Consider the following 19,249-nt stretch of genomic DNA (forward strand, 5'->3'; position numbering starts at 1 on the left):
TTCTAGCCTCGCGTGGAACCCATCTATACCAATATCAATATGACAGTTTAACCCGGTTTAACCTCGATTTTTGCGGTTTTCGCACCGGAACGTCTTCGTGGTTATGAAATGGCCGATTTGTAGTCACCTGTGGAACTTTAATGAATATATTTACTTTTAACCGCAACCTTCCATTTCTATCCCGGCTATTTCTCTTTAATCTTTCTGCCGCGTTTCCTGCTGTACCTAACCTAGGTAATGATAGTGCCCTGTCAAGAAACTTTCTCTCTGGGGTTATGTCAGGAAGCCGTCTTCTTGTTTATGTAGCAGTGTTTCACAGATTTTGAAGGCATTTATGACCTCCATTGTTGATTTCATGATAATTTGAGTTTTATTGATGCCATTCATAGAATTGGTCCGTTCTCTGTCTGAGCTAAAGCTTTGTCACTAATGTGTCAATAATAGACAGAGTTTTAGGTTGTAACAGTTAGATACTATCTTGGTGACATTGTGTTCTGGTTTCCTTCAGGAATGTCTGCTCCATACAATGGCAGTCGTAGCAACGGTTGGCAGCGAGGTGCGGGATACGCTGCGTCTCATAACAGAAGAGGCGGCCCACCTCTGGAAAGAATGGCCCCTTCCTACCATTTCGCTAGTGTCTCTCCGGAACTCATCAGAAGGCTTAAGAACGCATGGGCATTATGTAAGTTTAGAAAATCCTTCTGCACTGCATCGTGTTAAAGCTGCATTTTCTAATTTTTTTTTTGTCTAATCTCTTGTATGTTACAGTGAAAAAGAGTGACAATGTGAAGCAGATTTTGTTTTCTGTCTTGGAAACATCAGACAACCCTTATGCTGTAGCGCTTCAAATTATTTCCGAGTGTGAAGACCTTTTTCATGGCAAGGCCAATACACTGGCTGCTTACAGTATGTTCAACCCAATCTGTATCCATTGTCGCTCCAGCATGCACTCAACTAATGCATTTAGTTAACAGCATCTATTATTTGTTTGCAGTAATTGAGGAATTCTGTGGCTGGGCCAAATCACGAGAGCAGCAAATCCAGCACAATTTGACACCAGAGCTAAAATATGATGCTTTCTGTTTTATTACTATGCAAAGAAATAGTTCCCTCACCAAATTAATTCTAGCAACCTTCCGGATGGAAGATGACAAGGCCTTATTTGTAGAAAAAATACAGCATTTTATTTATGCGAAGAAATATAAAGAGGTTTTTAGATTTGTAAAATTTGGAATTTGCATGTTATATTCCATAAGCCATGTATACTTATATCAACTTTTTATTTTTCAGGCTTGCCAATGTGCTGTGGCTCTGAACATGATTGATCAATATCCCATAGAACATATAATTCTGCCTCTTGTTTTACAAGACAAAATCTCCATCGCTGAAGAGGCCTTAGCGACAAATTTACACCTGCAGGTGCAACTTGTTACCCGTCTGGATATGCTTGTTGGAGATCGTTGTCTCCGTAACACTGTTGAACATCTTGTCCAGTAAGAGTTGTTTTTGAATTTAACATGCAGTTATGGTTAAGTTTTAAAATTTCAAAATGTGTAAATATTTATTTTTTTAGCCAATTGGAAGTTCCGGATGTGAAATTGGATCGGTTTACAAACTACAAACCTCTTGGAAAGTTAGTCGCCAAATTAGTCAAGACATTCAACCTTCCTTCTGATTGTACTCCCAATTTGAACCAGAAAAGAAGTGCTGGAGCTCTTAACTTTATCTTTGGGAAGAGATTCTACGATAAAACATTAAGTGTGTACATTTAAAAAAAAAAAAATTATACCTTTCATTTCCACATTTTGATTCATGTTTTCCTCGATTTTCTCAATTTAGGCCTGGACAGCTGGAAAGAGATGGCGTATGATGCTGTAAAAGATTCCAAGGACCTTCAGATTGAGTTGGTTGTGATGCTCAATAATTATAATGAAGTAGAAGAGGCTTTCTATTGGGCCATGGAATTTAATATACCCCAACACAAGTGGCCCTATAATGTCAAAGAGCATTTAAAACAGAATCCCTTTGCAAGGTATGTTTATGCATTTGGGGCTCCATTTTCCTTTCCTGTTCTACCTTGTTCGATTAATTTCAATTTTAATCTTCTGTAGACACGAATTTCCAAGGCCAAATTCCCCGGAAGAGCAGCAGCAAGAAGACTGGAATGATAGCAATCAGTTTCATTCCTTATCTCTGCCAGACTCTGCAATTGTGATGGTGGATTCAGAGGAGTCACTTAGAGAATGTCTGCTCTTCATTAATAATCATGAGTGTAAAATTGTTGGCATTGACTCAGAATGGAAACCAGCTTTTGGAGCACAGCAAAATGAACTCTCTCTAATTCAGCTCGCAACATGGGATCGAATTTTCATTTTGGATGTAATTGGAATGTTATGCCTTCCTCCTGAGGTGTGGATGGAGGCGTGTAGTTTATTCTTTGAAAACCCTTCAATTCTGAAGCTGGGTAAGCATAAATATAAGTATGGACTTTTTTCGTAAGCCCTTGTTTGATCCATAATTTCAACCTTATGCACATTTCTCCAGGATTCAGTATGGGCACGGACTTGGCAATGATTAGATCAGCAATTGCTCCTCTTGCAAATTTGAAACGTACTGGTTCAGGGTATTTGGACTTGTCGCAGTTGTGGCGCTGTCTACAAAACAAAGGAATGACTTTCCCATATCCTGGTAAACATTTCTCTTCTTATTTTTTGTTAGCTAATTACTATGAGCTTCTCTTATGATAATTTGTTCTGCAGATAAATCAAATTCTGGTGGTGAAAGCTTGTCAAAGCTTGTATCTTTATGTTTTGGCCGATGCCTTGATAAGTCAGATCAGTTTTCCAACTGGGAACAGCGACCTCTGAGAACTGGCCAAAGGCGCTATGCTGGTAATTTATTCTTCTCTTCTTATTCTTCTAAAATTACTCACTCATGTTTTAAATACTTTCATGATGTTTTTCTTTATTCCAGCTTTAGATGCTTTCTGCTTGCTAGAGCTATACAGAGACATGAAGAAACTAGCCAATGAACAGGGTCTCCCGTTCCTAGAGATTTGTGATGAAATTATCATGGAATTCAGATCGCCGAAGAAAAATTATGCTTCTTCAGGAAGGGGGCGTGGAAGAGGAAGGCGCCCCCCTGGTGGCAAACCCAACCCTGGCCAAGGGCCCAGCCAAGGTCAGGTACGGTTTTATCATTAATTGTTTAAATTTGTTGTTTGATTTTAACCATGTTCTTGTTTGACCACGGTAACCTTGACTTGACTTGATTGTAATTAGATATTACTGTAAGAAAAATCTAATGGAATCTCGTCATTTTCCATGTTGTGGGTTATTTTAATGATATTACTTTTAAAAGACCTGGATATTTAAATCTTTTGGGTAGTTTGTTCTATATAGGTAGTAAGCACTTGTCATTGAAGACCTTTTTATTTTCTTCATTTTACTTTCATGAAATTTATTATGGCCCAACAATATTTTAGTATTGAAGACATATAAGAATTTAATTTTGCTAACACAAATTTCAATTGATAGTACAATATTATTTATTCTTGCAAAGTCTGATGTTTGTTGAGTCAATCCCAATTCTGATTCATTTTCTGTGATAGGGAAGAAGTGTGATCCATTGTTGTTAAGCTACAAAAAAATGAAATATTCAGAAGTTTGTACTGTGAAGGCTTTTGTGATCTCATTATCACAGTGCTCTCATGGAGATCTAATTTGATACAAAAATGTGGAAAACAATGATTTCTCTAAGTGTTACTGTCTGTTGGTGATGATAGATTTTGCTGAGGATTGATCCATAATAATAATCATAATAATTGTATCTATTGCTTTAGAGGGTATGTCTCCTTTGATTTTCGTTGGGTGAAAATATACTAATTCTACTTCAAGCGTTAAATATTTTATAATTTTACTCTTCATGTTAACTTTAGTTCTATGGTACATGCCAAGATTAATTGTTGTTTACGCAATTTAATCTCCTGATTTAAGTCTTAATTACTAAATGAAGTCACTACGTATGGGTACCATCTAATTATTACCATTACCATAATCATGCTTGCAGCAAGATTGAGATTATACAGATTCTCGGCTGCAACAAGAATGGTCTTGTTTTCTGCAAACAGAGGTGTGGTTGCGATCTGTAGTGGTAAAGACTTGTGCAGCCTTGTTCTGGAGGTGAATTGGAACAGGACTTTTTGTGATGGAGTTCTTATGCCAAATTGTAAAGTATTATGTTAGCAATTTTAATTTTATTATTCTAAATCAAATGATGCTTGGGGTGTTATGATTACACCACTACTTTCTCTATCAATACTTTTACAGCTTGGGATAGAATAGTCTTCTACCTGATTTAAGCCCTACCAAAGCTTTTTACTGTTTCTTTGTAAGGATGAAAGGGTATTTCAATCAGGTTGACTATCTGTGTTCACTCTTGTATAATGGGAAACAGTTGTTTCTTTTATGCTTTAAGACCATTATAGCCAGCATATTATAGACTTATGGATTAATTTGATTTGCTGCAAATTGAAGTAAAGTAAGAGTTTCTACTTTATCTTATATATAGGAGGCCCAAAATTTATGGCAGCCTCAATTTGACTCTGTCAAATGTACAAATTTTCTCTCAGGACTGGTGATTAAATTATGTGCCAGTGGCTAGCAATAACTTTTGCTATGCAGATTGTGATGACTGAAAGTTAAGAGTGTTATTTTTTTATAGTTCCAAAACAAGTGTATAGTATTTTTTTACACCAAATAAAAGTTTACATAATTTCTATGAGTTTTAGTTGAACCATTTATTCTTATTTGCTCCACAGCAGACACTTCAAATTAATTGATGTCTGAGTAAAATTTCAATTTGTGACCACAGTTTAAAAATGTTGGCTCTTTAATAAAAAAAAAGAATTTTTATATTTGGATTGGTCCTTCTTACTCTGCTTCACAGGAAGAAGGGTTAGATGGCTTGGAGATTCGAGGCGTTTCTACTCTGAAGTTTGTGGCAGATGTGATGCTCTGTGGACTAGGCCGGCAACTGCGTCGGTGTGGTATTGACTGCTTAATTTTGGAAGCAGCAATCAGAAAGAAGCAAAGTGAGGAAGCAAATACTATTCTTGAAAATATTACAAAAGAGGAGAGGATCGTCCTGTCTCAAGGCAGCAATGTTGATTGGGTATGCAAGTTAAACCTTTGCAAATATTTACTGAAACTTCTATAAGAGTATTATACAATCAAATTTACTTCATATAGTTTGAGAGTCATCTGTGCCCTGAATCGGTTTACTGTGTTGAGTCATCCGCTGCCAGCGATCAACTTCAGGAAGTGCTTGATCACTTTGGCATTATAGTTTTTGATACTGACATATTTTCCCGTTGTCAGGTCAGTAGAAAATTAGCTATGTTATGAATACTGTATTTTAGTTTGATTTTATCAAATTTATTTCGCTGGTTTTTGATTGAATTTTGTGTAACAGGTTTGCAACAGCAATGATTTTGATAGAGTTAGACAGGATACTATGGTCCGTGTTGCAAGGCTGCCTCCTCTAGGAATGGAGGACCCTTGTTCCAGGGGGGTAACAACAGCAACAGCTTCAACTGCTAGTTATTCTGCAGATTCCAAGTTGAAAAACGAAAATAAAGAAAAGGGAGAGTTGCCTGAACCAAGGCCTTGGAATTTGACTGATAACGATGAGTGTGCTAGGACAGGCCAAACACACTTAGGTACCAAGATTGATGTAAGTTTGTGCTCAAATTTTTTTTCTCTTGTCATTAGTGATTATATCTTTAGTTCATGAGGTTTATTTGTCATTGCAGATAGAGGTTATTCCAGAGGACGTTATCAGGAGGATACAAGTGTTTTACGTTTGTGCTCATTGTGGAAAAGTGTATTGGGAGGGTTCGCATTTGAGCAGGACAGTTGATCGCTATAAAGCTGCTGGCACTGTTAAACTTGAGGTTAAAGCGGAGCAACTGGGTGGTGTTTATGATACGGATTTTGTTTGAAATTAGACAATGGTTGCTGTACATGTACACCAGTTCTATTTACACATGAAAAATTAATGCACCATTTTGTTGTGGACAAAGAGACCTAAGAAAGTACATTATGTTGCTATACAATGGTTTCTCCTGTTATAATAGTTTAGAGTAATAATAATATCAGTTTTGCACTAAGATTTTAATTTAATAAAAGGATTGGGACCAATTTTCCCTCAATTGTAAGCATTACAATGCAGTATGAAAAATAAATAATCTATTCTTTGACAAGTTAACTTGTTGAGTCATGCGTGTCCCTTTGTTCCTCTAATAGCTACATGCCAGCAAGGCGTGCGCATCAAAGGGCAAACAAACACTCAGGAAAACAGGATGAAAAAATAAATCGGAGGGTCTTGATTATGCCAACAAAAAAAAAGACATTCATAATATCTTTTGCTGTGATAATCAATACAGCGACAACTTGGCAATGTGTGCAAAATAGCTAGGCCCAGGGTAGAGTCTAGGACTCTAGCCTAGGAAAGCCAAGTTAAAGTATGGCAAAAGTCTGCTTGAAACAGGCTGGATTCTCTCTCTTTCTGTTTCTCTCTTTGAACATCTGCACATTATCCTAAGGGGGTCCTTGAGTAAAAATTCTGAGTAAATATGGGTAGGCGGAAGGACCACCTGCTCAGTGGCGTGCGCAGGGGGGGGGGTAGGGGGGTCATGACCCCCCCCTTTGGCCACTAGACAGCCGCCTGGAAGGTAGGCAAATTGCGGTACTTTCCCCCTGTAAGTAGGCAAAAAGCATGGCCCGACCCCCCCCTTTCAAAATTTCTGCGCACGCCACTGCACCTGCTGGAAGGATATTCTGTCTTTCACTACCATGTCAATGTAAAGGCCCAGTCCAGGACTAAACCACATATTAAGATTTTAAAAAAATCCAGTAGAAAATCAAGAGTGAAATACATGGCAAGAGACACGAAGATGCAGCTATAAAGAGCTTCACTTCCGTATTTTAAAAATTTTATTGAGTAAACCACGGTTTCCAACAGCAGGTTGTTGGAAGAAAAGCTCTAATGATCTGCCATTAACATTGACAGGGGGCAGATTGATACAAACAGACAGACACAGGTAGCATGACAGGACAGCAGTCACTACTTAAAAGGTGATAAAATATCAATGAGAGGCATTACTCGAATTTACCCCAAAGACATCTCAAAATAAAACAGCTGTCAGATCCTTGTAGAATCTGGTGGATCGAGTTTAGGTCTATGGTAAACCAATTCCAACACCATGCTCGATTTTTGAAAGGGATGCTTCCTTTTACTTTGCTCAAGGCATCTAATAATAAAAATGCTCAGATGCTGTTCACACATCCCACACTATTTTTAGTTACAGTATTTAGTTAATTTGGAAACGGACGGGGTGTGATGATGATCAAAGAAAATGCAGATATCTCTCGAATAAGTTAAAAACTGTTTTTAATTAATATTTTGTATTACAATTAAACACCATACAATTTTAAAATAGAGGCAGAGGTAAATTCTAGTTTAAACCGTTTCAATGTCATATTTTTCTTTTCCCCCTAAGATTTTTTACCTCGGGGCGCGGGGCGGTTGGAGGAGGTGCCGTGGTGACTCCCGGCTAGTATGACCAGAACTGGGGCAAATATTATCACAAAACAGCTGCCAAGGGAACGACTCTCCCCCTCCGCCCCCAGTGGGACCAATGTGGAACCACTGTGGAACCACTGTGGAACCACCCCGATACCTATAGGGTCGGAAACAAACATCAGTCCAGCACCGTAACGAGCGTAGCCTCTTGGTGCACAACTACGCAAAGGCGGCGTCGTACTATTAACTTCATTGGTGGGATCAACTAAATTTGTTTAAATGTATCGTTATTTATAAGATAAGATAACAATAATAAACATTTTGGCTTCGGAAAAAAATTAAAACAAAAAAAACTATTGCCAGCAGCCGGGTCTTCCCTGACTGTGACAAGAAACTGATGGGAGTTTAAGCACATTCGCAGAACATTAGGACAAAAAATAAATAAAAATAGAAAGATGACGCGAATTGCGTTTGACAAGTAGCTCTGCAATATGACTGCGCTACGATAGCATAGAAGTCATCAAGGAATAAAATATAGGTTTGTCTGAAAAATTCATCTTGGCCCATGGTCCTAAATTACCAGCATAGCGACATACATAGTAACGCCGTAGTTGATATTTTAAGGGAATTCCGCAGTACATTGAGGTTCAAGCAAAATCAATACAAGAGGTATCCGAATCCGGAATAATATCTCTGTGATAATAATAGAGACTGGTACAGCACGAATAATGAAAATGAATCAGTCTACAGCAGAATAGGAAGTACTGAGGTAACGGCTTCTAAAAGACTCTTCTTACTTAGCAGGCTCAACATTGTACAAAAGTCTCATCATTCAATTCACTCTTTCTCCTCTTTCATCGCTTTGCCCGCCACGCATATCGTGTCGGCTTCACTTTTTTCCACCTCAACCGAAATGGCATTGACGCGAGACACTTACTTCTCTTTCTTTCAACTGCAACTCACACTCTCACTCACGCTCTCACACGCACTCACACACGGACACATAGACATACACACACTCGCTTTGCCGACAAGGCCCTCGCTCCACCCCTGTCATCGGCCACGCCGCGCCACGCCGCCTCGACACGGCGCTACCCCGCGCCCGGGGCGCCCAGGGCTTCCCCGCGACAGGGGGTAGGGACGCGCCGAGCCACGCCCCTTGGCGTAATCACAGACAACCAGCCTGTCCGGCAAGCACTGACCAAATCATTATTATTGCGTAAAAAACGTGTAAATTACAACTACGCCTCGTACGAAGAAAAACAATAATAATCATAATAGTAATAATAAATAAGTTAAAAACAAAGCAAAGGGGGGTGTATCACGTTATCACAGGGTGGGGCCTCCGTGGGCAAGTGTCCAGGCCGGTCGGGCGCGTGCACGCGGGGTGCACGCCGAGCGACGCCGAGCGACGCCGAGGCCCAGGCGGCCAACGGGCCAACGTCGCGCGTCCTGACTACGCCGACTACGCCCACCCCATCCCTGAGGCCAGGCACGCCAGGCACCGGCAGGCCAGGCACTCCACCGGCCACAGCCACAGGCTGGCTCAGGCCGCTCCATCTCGGGCCCACGCAGGGGGCCGAAAACACAGTCTTCAGCATAAAAAAAATAAAATGGTCCTCTCCTAGTCGTCGTCGACCAACAAGAACGAACCGGTCCAGAACCACCGACCATCACACACGCACACACAAGACGACACCACGAACACACTACTGCCGTCGGCACAAAAACAAATATTCGACATGGACTTTTCTTTCTTTCTTTTTTTTTTGCGTAGGAAAAATAATGTTGAATTTGTGGCGAAGCGGAGGCGTTTGGCTGCGGTTCACTCGTTTTCACTGCACGATGCAGCACTTGCACTTGGGCTTCTTCTTGAGGGTGATGTGCTCGACCTGCGCCTGGTCCCCGCCCGTCACCGTGCCCCGCGTCACGTCCACGCTGCCGGCCGGCTTGGCCTGCGCGGCCGCCGCGCCGTTCTGCCCGTTCTGCCCGTTCTTGTGCGGCGTGCTCGTCACGGGGGACTGCCAATCAGAGAAACAGAAACGAAAAACGGCGGTTAGTTGACGACCTGCTGCAACCTGCTGCCCGTTAGTGTTTTTCTCCCTCGCCCACTGGTTAGCTTATGCACCAAGGAAAAACAAGCAAGCCCGGGCACCGTCCAGAAACCACGTAACAGGTCTACCAAAACGCCAAAACCAAACCCTTGAAGCCACAGACCTCTTTGATGACGGATCATGCAATCATCATCGTGGTTTAAGGACGACCCCTAAAACATTGACAGCTCAGTGCAAGATAAAAGTTCATTGGATCGAAAATTTTGCTAAGAAAAACCATGACACTACTGAAAAAAGAAAGAAAGGAAAAGCAGTATGGGTATCGGTCACGATATGTAGCGCAACTCGTTCTAGCATCGATCCTCGGAAAGTTAGTTCTCGCCACCTTACCTCGTGTCTACATTCTGGTTAGTGCGGCGTCAGAACCAAAGGCCATCCACCACGTCGGCACTACCGATAACACCGAACATTGTTAGGAAAAGGCTCTGTATGTATTTACAGCTTTTATTCTCGGAGTCTCGATGGATGGGCACTGCACTGCCCATTGGGCGCGTCGACGATCCCCGGCTCACTCCGGTGGTCGCTCAGGAACAAAGAATTTGTTTGCAAAAAGCACACAGTCCCGCAAAGAGTTAAGTACAGAAGTCATTTTCGAACAAGAGCTCAACTTTATTCCACAAAAGCCACAAAGAAAGTTGGTGAAGCGACACGCCAGCTGGAGGGAATTCTGGGGGGGGGGACTTGTGATCACTTTATTATTTTAAATATGTATTTTGTGGAGAGGCGGGGAAAAAAACAAATAGAGCGCTAAAAACGAGAGAAAAAAACCAAGAGCCATGCAAAATACGTAACCACACGAAGCTCAAAATACAGTGCTGAAATTCCAAACAGAGTCCAACAGTACACTGTGTACAATATACAAAAGCGTGGGTTTACAAATTTGCAGCAGCTATTAAACGTTACAATCACAAATCACAACCTGCCAAATATAACAAATACTTTTTTAAAAAATCATCTTCAGGCCTAGCTGAGATGAACCTTGTGCAAAAAATTAGTTTATGTAACATGACTGTTATCACCGTTAGTGAATCTAACAAGGATAAAAATACAATTTACATTCATGTACAACTTAATCCATGTACACTAACCCATGCATATGCTAAGGTTCAAGAAACAACTTATTAAAACAATAACGACTTAACTTGAATAAAAATAATGCACCAACAACACCGAAATGCTAACTTTTACATTACTGCCCATTCAGTATCAAGTAAACTGAAAACTGGACAAAAACTACGTTTCTAGAGACTACATAGAAAGTGAGTTTAAAACAAAGTGCTTACAGAGATATCTACGAATGTACACAACAATGGTAAAATCCAACAGTGTGCGCGACAGTCAAGAAGACGCTAGAAAACGCCGCCACCTCGACTCTCTTACATACTCAGTGAATCTCAAAAGACAAGAGTAAAACGAAAGGAATATCAACAATATCAACACCGTGAAGCAAACGCAAGAAAAGAACTGACAACGACATGGCCGACACCCGCATGCAAATAATCTCAGGCCATGCAGCCGCAATGCACCGAACAGTCCACCTCCGTGCTCAAGTATACAGTCCTTAAGGCCAAAGTAGTACAGCCCTCGCAGCGAGCACTTCGCGCACGGGACAGCAGCGCAAGAGGACCCAGGCAAGGAAAAAAGGGAACCACCTCGTCGGATTCTGGTATTCGAACCCAGGTCAGTTCCATGTGTCAGGCGCCGAGCCTCTAACGCAGCATAGGACTGCCCTGGGCTCGAACTCCATCCCCACGGGAGGTGGCTCTACCCTTTCCCTCGCCTCCTTTAAGAGCCTGCTCGACGACAGCACTCTGGCTCCGAACAGGGTCGCGTCGCTCTGCCTCTCCCCTGAGTGCGAGAGGGACAGAGCGACGAAAGCTCTGGTTGGGTCAGTCTACTGGCCTCCGCGCGTCCGCCGCGACTCCGTGCACTCCGTGCCGGTGCTCAGCATGCTCCGGCCGCTCCAACGCGTCGCGCACGCGTCACCCGGTACGCGGCAAGCGGGGCCCGCGCCCACAACGCCACAGCGCGCTCACCGAGTGCTGCGCCTTGAGGGAGTCCCCGGCGAGGGGGTTGTGGCCGGGGCTGCCGGGCGCGGCGCTGGCCGGCGTGGTGATGGGCTTGCCGCCCTTGATGAGCTCCACGATCTCGTCCGCCTCGCGGCTCAGGTCGCCGTCCGGCCGGAACGGGTTGTCCCAGCCGCTGTCGGTGCTGCAACACAACAAGGCCCTCGTCAGCAACCACAACAAGGCGGAAACACAAGGCGCGCCCGCTTTTTGAAAAGCCCTGATGCAAATTCCAAATCCCCCGGGCGGGGCTGGGCTGGCCGGCCGGGCGTCCCGCGTGACATTCAGGGGCTTTAACGAGAGCGAAATGTCAGGCGAGGTGACGGCCTGCGCGCAGCCTGGGCGCAGCCCGCAGCCCTGGCGGCTCTACGGAGCGCCCGGCACATAGGCACTGTGCTGCGCACGGACGCGTGCCGGAGGCAGGGTTGCCTACCGCGACGGCGCGCTGCCCGGACGGCGACGGCCGCACTTCAAGACACGAACCTCGGCGGCGCGGCGGGCGTCCCGGGCGACGACGCCGACAGCGGGCCGATGCTGTTCTTGTCGTGCTCCGGCTTGGACTCCCTGGGTACGGTGACCACGTAGTACAGGATGCCTCCATGGCTGTTGGGGGTTGACGGCATCCTCGCAGCCCTAGCCACACTCTCGCACTCACTGTCTGCTTCTCTCACTCCAACGCCCCCTCTGTCTCTCTCTCTCTCTCTCTCCCTCCGTTCACCTCTTCGACACTGACGTCACGTCACCTCCCAGACGGCACAATATTTGTGGCTTTAGAGCTCGTCAACCGGTCTGTCCGCTCGCCGGCCAGCCGGTCAGACTGACAGACCGACTGACAGACAGACAGACAGACAGACAGACGGCCGCATTGCGCAGTACAGGGCGCGTCTGCCCGCCCACACCTCGTCGTCCCCGCCGCGGCCCGCCGCCGGACAATAGCGGGGAACACCAGCGCGTACTGGATGGGCGCGGCCGCCGTCGAGCCGCCGCCACCGCCATGGCACTTCGTTTAACTTTTTCCTGCCACCGAGTCGGTAGTCGGCGGCCCTCGGCGGCAGCCACAGGGTCACGGTCTCCTCGAACTGCGGTGGCGGCCAGCCGACGGCCTGCTGCTGTCAGTTTGTTTTTCTCTGCCACCTTAATCGGGACACCGGCACACCACACCGGCAGGCTGTGGGCAGGCCGACCACGGGGCGTCGAATGGAAATGTGAATCGCTATCGCGCTGTCAGCTCGCGACCGCCCCGCCCCGCCCCGCCAACCCATTAACACACTAACTGGCGCTCAACAGGCAGCATACCCGTCATCATTAGGACGTCCGCGGCCCCGGCCAGGGCAGGCCAGGGCAGGCCAGCCCGCCGGGGCGTTTACTGCACCAGTGTGGACTAGCGTGGACTAGCGTGCACCCGTGGGAAAGCAAAGGGCGCAGCAGCAGAAGCGACCTCCTCGCTCTGTCTCGCTCGCACCTGCATGGGGCGCACCGCGAGTGCGAGAGAGACAGAGCTACATTGTTCGGAGGCGGCCTGCAGGCGCAGGCGCTGGCGGAAGCCAGCAATTAGTTCTCCAGCCACCCCGCCGCTGGGCCGGCCAGACCGGCGCACTGCAGCCCCGCGCCGTGGCGCAGTGGCTTCGGACGCGAGCGGTCAATACCGAGTACCCGGGTTCGATCCCCCTTCCGGCCGTCGTCATTTTGCCCCGTTTTCTCTCTCTTTACGACGTGCTGACGCTCCGACGCGCGCAGGGCGCGGGCGGCTGCTGAGCTGGCCGCTTCCGTGGGGTTGTGTACTTAAAAGCCGCATCGCGTGAACGGAACGTCGGAACGGCTCGCATCACTGGCCTGGCGGCCTGGCCGAGCTGCGAGGCGCTAACACTGCTGCTTCGAGACTTCGAGAGGCGACCGGGGGAGGGGAGGGGGAGGGGGAGGTGCGAACCAACCCGCGCGCACCAAGGCCGCCCCGGACGGACCGGAGTTTCCGGGTGCAGTGCCGCACCGCCAGAGCTACCCCTCCACTATCCATCACGCGGTGAGGGGTTTTCGCTGTACAGCAGCAACACACTGTAGCGGTGGAGTGGCTGTCTGTCCGCCTGGCGGGCTGTCTGGTCCACACATGCACCGTGCTTATTCGCAGCAGCAGCACCGGCCCACATGACGGCCCGACCTTGACAGCACGGCCGGGAGAAACGCTAACGCGGGCTTGACGCGTGTTTGTGTGTGTGCGAGTGTGTGTCTGCTGCACGTGCAGGCGTCGGGCGGCTAGATCGAAGCTAGAGGCGCGCGACTGGCGCGGCGCAGTGGTACCCGCGCGACCACAACCCTCACCCGGGCCCCACAGAATGGCCAGAATGCGCCAGCACCGCCAGCACTCCATGCAGGCCGTCTCCTTCGAGCGGCGCGCGACAAACAAGGATAGACAGTGAGGTGGCGCGTGCCGCTGGCGTGCGTGTCGCGTGCCGCGCGTCGCCTGCACTGCAAGGCCCCGCACGCGATCTGCGGTGGCGCGGTGGTTGCGCGCGGCGTGCGCCCTGCAGGGCCTGCGCGGCCTGTACAGTACAGTGCAACCACACCCCGATCCCCAAAACTGGTTTTCCTTTCACTTTGAGGGGCCCCGCCGCAGGGCGCCCCTTGCCGCCACACACACAAACACCACACACACACACAGCGCGGGTAAACACACGGGCACAGTGGCACCCTTAGCCGACTGCCCCGCTGCAGGGCGACGTGCAGTCGGGGCGGAGTGCACCCGTCCCGCCCCGCCGCGAGGGAGAGAGAGAGACGGAGACAGGGAGATAGAGAGAGAGGCCTGACGCGACGCGGTGCGCGGCCTGCGCGGCGCGACTCGACGCGGCACCCACCACCCAGGACGACGCCTGGACGACGCTGGACGACGCTCAGCGCCGCGACGCCAACTGAGCTGGGCCTGGGGCTCAGTGGGCCCCGCCACGCCCCGCCCCACCAGCCCGCCCGTGGAACGCCCCGGCTGCGCGCGCATTGGTCGATACAGTGGCCTGCAAGGTGGGGGCCGCCATGGCGCTGCAGGAGGGGCGGTGGGGGCGGCGGAGCCTGGCGACGAACTGTCCACCGCCACGCTGCGAGCCGCCCCCGCGGCGGCCTGCCGCCCCCGCCAAGACGCGCGAGGCGCGGCGCGAGACACCCTCGTCTTATCTGCTGCTCTCGGTGCGGCCACGACCACCCTTCTGCCCCGCACTGCTCCGCACCCACGAGGTGCGTGACGGCACGACGGCCAGAGGCACTGCCCTGCTGCCTCGAAGCTCGAACCCCGAAGCTCACCCCGAGCAGCGCCCCGCCACCCCCGCGAGAAGCCCCCCGCCCCACCCCTCGGGGTGCCGTCATTAAGGGGAAAGTGAAAGTGATTCCCCCTCCCACCCCACAGGTGCACCAACTCACCAACTCGGGCGGCAGGCGGCGACAGCGTTGCCAACTCAAGCGAGTCAGTGACTGCCGCGGCCTCACGCGGCACGCGGCACGCATGGTGGCACGCCCCGCCCGCTAACGTGCCAGACGATAATGGGAATGGGCCCACGGCGCCGACGGCCGACGCAAAGTAAACCGATTGGGATGACGAACGGCGGATAGAACGGTGCTGCGCGATGCGCGCCGCGCGATGATAGGGGGATAGGCGAGGGGATAGCGCGGATAGAAGCGCGCCGCACGGCTCAACGGTACCATCAGCCCGCTGCACGAACTGCACGCACTCGTGGACACGACGGGAAAGGGGGAGCGTGGCGTCCACATCCGGCCAGCGCGCAGCGCGCCCAGCCGTCGCTCTGTCTCTGTCGCACTCACCGCGTCCTTCGAGCTCTTCGCTCGGCAGACACGAAACGAATGACCCTCCCCCCCTGCTGCACTGTAGGCCTACAGGTACACGACGGCGGCCTGGTCGACAAGCGCTCGCTGCGCTCCCTTCGGAACCGCCACCACGGCGTCATGGTAAGGGTGTGGCGATACCGCCAGACCGGAACAAAATACGCACTCCCCTCCCCTGCAGACTGATTCCGAGAGTCGCTCTGTCTCTCTCGCGCCTAGGAGGCCCAAGCGACGAAAACGACTCTCGGAATCGGTCCCCGACGGCCTGCTCATGGCGTCGCCGCGTTTACCTGTTTTGCCGGTGGTAGCCGTGGGTGGTGTCCGCCGCCATGGCGCCCAGCGGCGCGTCCAGGGCGTCGGGGGTGAGCACGTCACTGCCCTCCACCACTTGCGGCTTGGAGGACTCGAAGAACGTGACGCGGACGCGGTCCGCCCCAGCGGCACTGCACAAAAAAAAGATTGAAAAAATTAGCACAAAAAAAATAAAAATAAAAATAAAACATTTTTTTAAGCGTTGCTCGCCCTGCAGGCAGGCGGGCTGGGGATTTGCGGTTAATGTGTTGTGTCGCCCCGCCAGGCGCACACGGTTCACACTCTCCTTTCCCTGCAGGGCAAACGGAGCCGCTTTGGAACGCAGCCAATCACAAGCCTGACTGCCGCCACGGCTGCGAGGAGGCGCGCTCACCGAACACCGCGCACCGCCCCGACTTTGTAAAAACGCTCAAGGCTTCTCCGCCCTTTGGAAATGCACTTCCCGGCCGAGTCAATACGGAGAGTAAATAAATTACGCAGGCCGGCCTGCAGCCTGCAGGGCTGGGGCACTGGCGGCGGTGGTCCCAGGGGGTCGGTTAATGGCTGACGGATTCCTGAAATAGCTCCGCAGTCAAGACTGCCCTCTTGTTGACGGAGCGCGGGGCAGCGGGGCGGCACGCGTACGGCCTGGAGGGCGAGGCCAGGGCGGCGCTCAGGGTCGGGGCCAAGCAGGCCGAGCAGGCTAGTCCGATCGGAGTGGCTGTTCAGCGGAGGCTGGCCAGACGTCCCTCTATCGCCTACCGCCGGCCGGCAGCTTGTCCGAAGCGTTCTCTCTCTCTCTCCATGAGTGCGAGAGAGGCAGGCGCGGAGTGCTCAGTGCACGGGGTAAGTGTTCCGTTCCCCGCCACCGCCATGAGGGCCACGACCGACCACCGTCCCGGCCTGCATGGCCTGCATGGCACGCCGCCAGGCTGACGTCACCGCGAACCCGTCCTTGGGCGCGTCGTGTCAGTCTCCACATTTACATCAACATTCACGTTCGCGTCCCCGTTCGTTTTGCACACCGCGCCATTCACGTCCACATTGACATCGCGGTCCGAATGCCATCGCCGCCGCCACTCCAACACACCAACATTCGGGCTATTTGTCGTTTGCCGTCCGCCGCCGCGGCGCCGTGGCTCTGCCGGCCGTCCGGTCGTGACATAATCTCCGTTCCTGGCGCGGCGGTGGAACGAACAGCTCCATCGCTGTCTCTCTCGCACCTCTGCGGCACGCCCCACGAGTGCGAGAGAGACGGAGCACCGTGCAATCGGAATCCGCCCGCTGCACCGCAACGGAAGCCGCAGGATTGGCCGGCCGGCGAAGCCAGAGCGCATTTTGAAGCAGACCGGCCGCGCCTCGACGCTTCGTGCAAAGCGGCGCAAAGGCCGCCAAGTGACAACACAGCAACACAGTAGTCGTCAGTCCTAACCGGAGAGAGCGCGCCACCTATGCCTCCAGACAATGCACCGCCTTGTTTTCGTTGATGTTGTCGTCCTTTTTCGACACTCATTTTTGTTGTAATGAAAGGCTGTGGAGCATGACGCCCTTCCCTTCCGAGTACTCCCCGCCCCGCCCCGCCCCCGCCACCCGGAGGGCCCTCGGTACGTACAATGGCGGAGGTTGTTAGTTGCGGCTCTCATCCCGCCGTGCTGCCGCTACACGCCGCCGGCCGGCCCGCCCCGCTGATGAATTCCTTCTCCTTTCCATTTCGGAACGCCTTTTTCTTTTAATTCCCCGCCCCGCCCCGCCTCATGTTTTTCGTGCGTAGTTCCCCGCGCTGCAGCGCCGCGTATTTTTAGCGACGCCAGATAGGCCAGTGCTAGAGCACGCTAGCGCCAGCGACAGCCAAGCGACAGCCAGCGCGCCTCGCGGGCGACGCCTAGACCCTAGAGTCTAGAGCAGTGGGGCGTCGCCTAGACTACCGGGGCGTCTTCTAGACTCCTAGACAAGACACGTCGCTTTCGCGCGATTCGAAAACGGGAACTGAAGACACAGACCGGCTGACCCGACACTCGCGCCCCGCAGCCAGCGCTGCACGTGCACGCGTGCGGAGCCTGCAGCGGGGAGGCTGATAGGTCTGTCTCTCTCGCACTCACGGGGCGTCCCGAGCGCCGCGAGAGAGACAGAGCGCCGGCGGTCATCATCATTACAGCCATTAGTGTCTCATCACGCGGCGGGATTCACTTCTTCTTGCAATAATTGGTGTCGGTCCGTCTGCCTGCTCGCCGTCCGCTCGCCCGGCCCGCCCGAAATCCCCCCGAAAGCTCGGCAGTCCGGCACTCTGGCAGAAACGGGAGCGTCCCACAACAAAGGCGCATTCTAGATTGCGGCAAGGAAAGAGACGCTGCCGCCGGTCCGACGCGCTGTCGGTTTAATCCAATTAGCGACCCGGTCGCCTTCCCTCTTCCCTGGGGAACACGCCAGCATCGCCAGATGGAGCGGCGCCCGGCGCTTCCTGTCTCTGTCGCACTCACGGCGCTCTCCATAAGGGAGCGAGAGAGACAGACAGACAAACCGCACTGAATGACTGTCCCGCAGGACGACGAGCCCTCTTCCTTTTTCCTGGTCGCCACCGAGCACGCCGAGCACTCCCTGACCCTGCCCCACATGAATCGAGGCACGCTCTCCCTCTGCCAAGACCGAAAGAAACAAAACGAGGCGCTTCAGTACACTGCGGCGCGGCAGGCGCGGCAGGCACAGGCACGGCGCCAACGTCCACGGGGTGCACCCACACTGCCTCGCCTCGTCCCGTGGTCTGCAGTGTAGTGGCACACGCGTGTCGCGACTGTTGCGCACGTGGCCCGTCTCGTTGCGCAGCAGGTCCTCCGACGACCCGACGGCCCGACGGTCGGCCGGCAGGGGCGGATCCATAATTCAGCTCAGGTCCACGGCGGGGAAGTCCCGACGCACCAAGCCCCCGGGGCCGGCCCCCCAAACTTTAGCCATGAATTTCGAAATACCGCTGCGAAGCATGCGAAAGCCAGTGTGTCCTGTGCAACAAGTTGACCGGGCGTAGCCGACGCCGCCTCGGACGGGGAGAGCATCACGTCGTCGTCGTCGTCCGACGCCGCCAAGAGTGCACACTGCACGGCCTCGCGGCCGCCGCCACCCGCATGCAAGAGCACGGCCTTAATGTCCTTGATTAGACTACAGGAAGGCCCGTCGCGCCGCCGCGCTCGTCGTTAAGGACACACACGGCCCACGGCCGGCACAGACTCTTCTCGCGTCATCCCAGAGCACTATTCGCAGTCACCACCGCAGCGTCACTATTCGCAGTGGCTACCTGTGCGGCACGCCGCCGACGACGACTCCCCTCGCGTGGGGCCAGCTCCGCATTGCTGGACCGGTTGACCGCGAACTCGAGCGACA

At 51.2% G+C, this 19,249-nt stretch overlaps 2 protein-coding genes across 2 annotated transcripts in view; one reads left to right on the top strand and one right to left on the bottom strand.

Moving 5' to 3' along the window:
* Positions 1-9: 9 nt before the first annotated feature.
* LOC117640386 (exonuclease mut-7 homolog) lies at positions 10-6,267 on the top strand. The gene is made up of 15 exons (XM_034376864.1): positions 10-234; positions 509-682; positions 769-906; positions 995-1,209; positions 1,291-1,493; positions 1,574-1,758; positions 1,840-2,032; positions 2,112-2,464; positions 2,545-2,688; positions 2,760-2,891; positions 2,974-3,185; positions 4,948-5,172; positions 5,250-5,378; positions 5,473-5,733; positions 5,813-6,267. Exons 1-15 carry the CDS (start codon positions 141-143, stop codon positions 5,999-6,001), a joined length of 2,847 nt encoding a protein of 948 aa, XP_034232755.1. The 5' UTR covers positions 10-140; the 3' UTR covers positions 6,002-6,267.
* LOC117640388 overlaps positions 6,015-19,249 on the bottom strand; it is a 48,835-nt gene continuing 35,600 nt past the window's right edge. The window contains exons 3-6 of the mRNA XM_034376866.1: positions 15,877-16,029; positions 11,735-11,909; positions 6,824-9,605; positions 6,015-6,655 (exon numbers count right to left, since the gene is read on the bottom strand). Of these exons, the coding sequence (XP_034232757.1) occupies positions 9,420-9,605; positions 11,735-11,909; positions 15,877-16,029 (514 nt within the window). The 3' untranslated portion in view covers positions 6,015-6,655; positions 6,824-9,419. The remainder of the gene's footprint in view (positions 6,656-6,823; positions 9,606-11,734; positions 11,910-15,876; positions 16,030-19,249) is intronic.

Source organism: Thrips palmi, unplaced genomic scaffold (assembly GCF_012932325.1).
Source record: "Thrips palmi isolate BJ-2018 unplaced genomic scaffold, TpBJ-2018v1 HiC_scaffold_12, whole genome shotgun sequence".
Taxonomy (NCBI): domain Eukaryota; kingdom Metazoa; phylum Arthropoda; class Insecta; order Thysanoptera; family Thripidae; genus Thrips; species Thrips palmi.

Bases quoted from the DNA above. Each gene is read 5' to 3' on its own strand.
- LOC117640386 (XM_034376864.1), top strand. From the start codon at position 141: ATGAATATATTTACTTTTAACCGCAACCTTCCATTTCTATCCCGGCTA. The intron at 235-508 runs GTAATGATAGTG...GGTTTCCTTCAG, and splicing joins TCCTGCTGTACCTAACCTAG to GAATGTCTGCTCCATACAAT. The intron at 5,734-5,812 runs GTAAGTTTGTGC...TTGTCATTGCAG, and splicing joins ACTTAGGTACCAAGATTGAT to ATAGAGGTTATTCCAGAGGA.